We start from the raw sequence: 2,066 nt of genomic DNA on the forward strand, positions 1-2,066 counted from the left end.
TGGGGGCATGCACGGTGGACTCTAAGCTCCTCTGAAGTTTAAGGAGCTCACAAGCCCTTAATATTTGGGATGGGGGGGGGGCATTGGTCCTATTCTTTTGTTTCCTAACACAAAGCCTCTTCCCAAAGCCTCCTATCAAGCCTGAAAAACAGATTCCAGCTGGTCCTGGGTGCTCCTGGCAACTCTCTAGCCCATATGAGCAGGCCTCCTTCTCTGGGTCAAATAAAGAGTGACTCACCTTGGCCCAGCCCCGGCAGCTACAACCTTTGTGAAGGCCTAGCCACACCCTGCTTTCATGGTCACACCTGCCTTCTTTCCACCTTTGGGCAACCCGGACCCACTTGCAGGTCTGATTCACTAGTTTAAACAGCCTCAGGCTGGGCCTTCCTGAGTGGCTCAGGGCTGCTGCTGGTGGGTTAGGGGTGTGTGTGTGGTTTCCTGGCCCCTGCTCCTGGCTAAGTTGGTGGCTGGAAGGCAGTTTACTGGGGACTAGTTTCAGGGGCCACAGGTGACCCAGGTGATGATACGGACTGAGATTTCACAGGGGGAAACTGAGGCACGTTGATGGGAAGTGACTGGCCCATCTCCCTAACAGCATCTCAGAAGGGCATATGGCCTCCGTTGTGTGACTGAGTGACCGCTCTGACCTAAGGGACCATGGAGACAGTTCAGAGGAGGGGTGAGGTCCTTGCGCACCAGGAACTAGGATGAGACACAGGCAGTGTCTGGCAGGGGGCCCAGCCCTCCCAAGTGATCAAATAAAGGTGGGTGGAATTGTTGAGCGGGGTGAAGAGCGGGGCTGGGGGCTGTGCGTGGAGAGGAGGGCTCCTTCCCCTAGGATCCAAGCACTTCACTCTGTGCATGGGCATCCTGCAGACAGCCTCACAGTTCAGCCGTTTGTCTGTCTGAAGCTCCAGGATTCAGCCCGACACCCCCCTTCCAGATACTCACAAGAAGGGAGGGATTCTACCCCATTTCTGTCTCTGGGTGGCAGGTGCTACATGTCTCATGGGCAAGTTATTTGCCTCCTTCAGGCTCAGATTCCCCATCATGGATTTCAGTAAATCTGGGTTGAATGCATGCATGATTTGGGGGCTGGAGGGGGAGGGCTGTTTTGGAGGGGGTGGGTGGTAAGGGGCNCCCCCCCGCCCCCAGCCCTGGGATTTGTATGGCTCCAGCAGGGCGGGGCAGCTTTGTCTCAGGAGGCCAGCAGCCAGAGGCCCCTCCTCTCTGGGACTGAAAGGGAGTCAGGGTGTGGGTGATCCCCAACGGGCTGTAATTCCGAGTGGGGTGCAGGAATCGCCTGAATGTACTGGAGGGAAGGGTTAACTTTGATCCCAAGGAAGGGGCTTCAGAACACAATTCCAGAAAGGGCCTTTGAGGGATGGGGGGGAGGGGGAGGACAGGGTATAGGAGTCTACCGTCAGAAGGACTTAATTCCGGGGGAGGGGTGTCGAACCTGGGGAGATCTTAGTGGGGGAGGCTCAGAATGTGACTGGGGGTGTCTATGCGTGTGATGGGAGCGAAGAAGGGAAAGAGTGTGATGGAGGTGCCCCGTCGGGGCTCTGGAGTGGCCAGGGGTGGGGCAGTTCTCTGCGGCAGGGGGGGGGGGGGCGNCGCCAAGCTATGCACCTCCGACCAATGGGTGACCGCACGACTTCCTTTAGTTACCGGCAAATGGCCGGCGGCCAGTCCTTGGGGGGTCTGCGCTACGCGGGAGGAAATGTCTTCCGCGCGCCGAGCATCCACGGGGGTTCCGGCGGCCGCGGCGTGTCCATGTCCTCCGCCCGCTTAATGTCCTCGTCCTTCGGGGGCTACGGCGGNCAAGGTGCGCGCCCTGGAGGAGGCCAACGCCGACCTGGAGGCGAAGATCCGCGACTGGTACGCGAAGCAGGGGTCCGGGCCCGCCCGCGACTACAGCCACTACTTCAAGATCATCGAGGACCTGCGGGACAAGGTGGGCGGCGGCCCAGCTTCGGGAGGTGCACCTGTCGCGCAAACCCAGCCCCGCGGGCTGGGCGAGGCCCGAGGCGGGCGCGGCGGGCACCCAAGGCCCCCAAGGCCCC

At 60.3% G+C, this 2,066-nt stretch overlaps 1 protein-coding gene across 1 annotated transcript in view; it reads left to right on the plus strand.

The window, feature by feature from the left end:
- Positions 1 to 1,623: 1,623 nt before the first annotated feature.
- The window catches only part of KRT19 (keratin 19), a 3,596-nt gene continuing 3,153 nt past the window's right edge, over positions 1,624 to 2,066 (plus strand). The window contains 2 exon segments of the mRNA XM_077779278.1: positions 1,624 to 1,823; positions 1,825 to 1,957. Of these exon segments, the coding sequence (XP_077635404.1) occupies positions 1,627 to 1,823; positions 1,825 to 1,957 (330 nt within the window). The 5' untranslated portion in view covers positions 1,624 to 1,626.

Source organism: Crocuta crocuta, unplaced genomic scaffold (genome assembly GCF_008692635.1).
Source record: "Crocuta crocuta isolate KB4526 unplaced genomic scaffold, BGI_CrCroc_1.0 scaffold68, whole genome shotgun sequence".
Classification (NCBI taxonomy): Eukaryota; Metazoa; Chordata; class Mammalia; order Carnivora; family Hyaenidae; genus Crocuta; species Crocuta crocuta.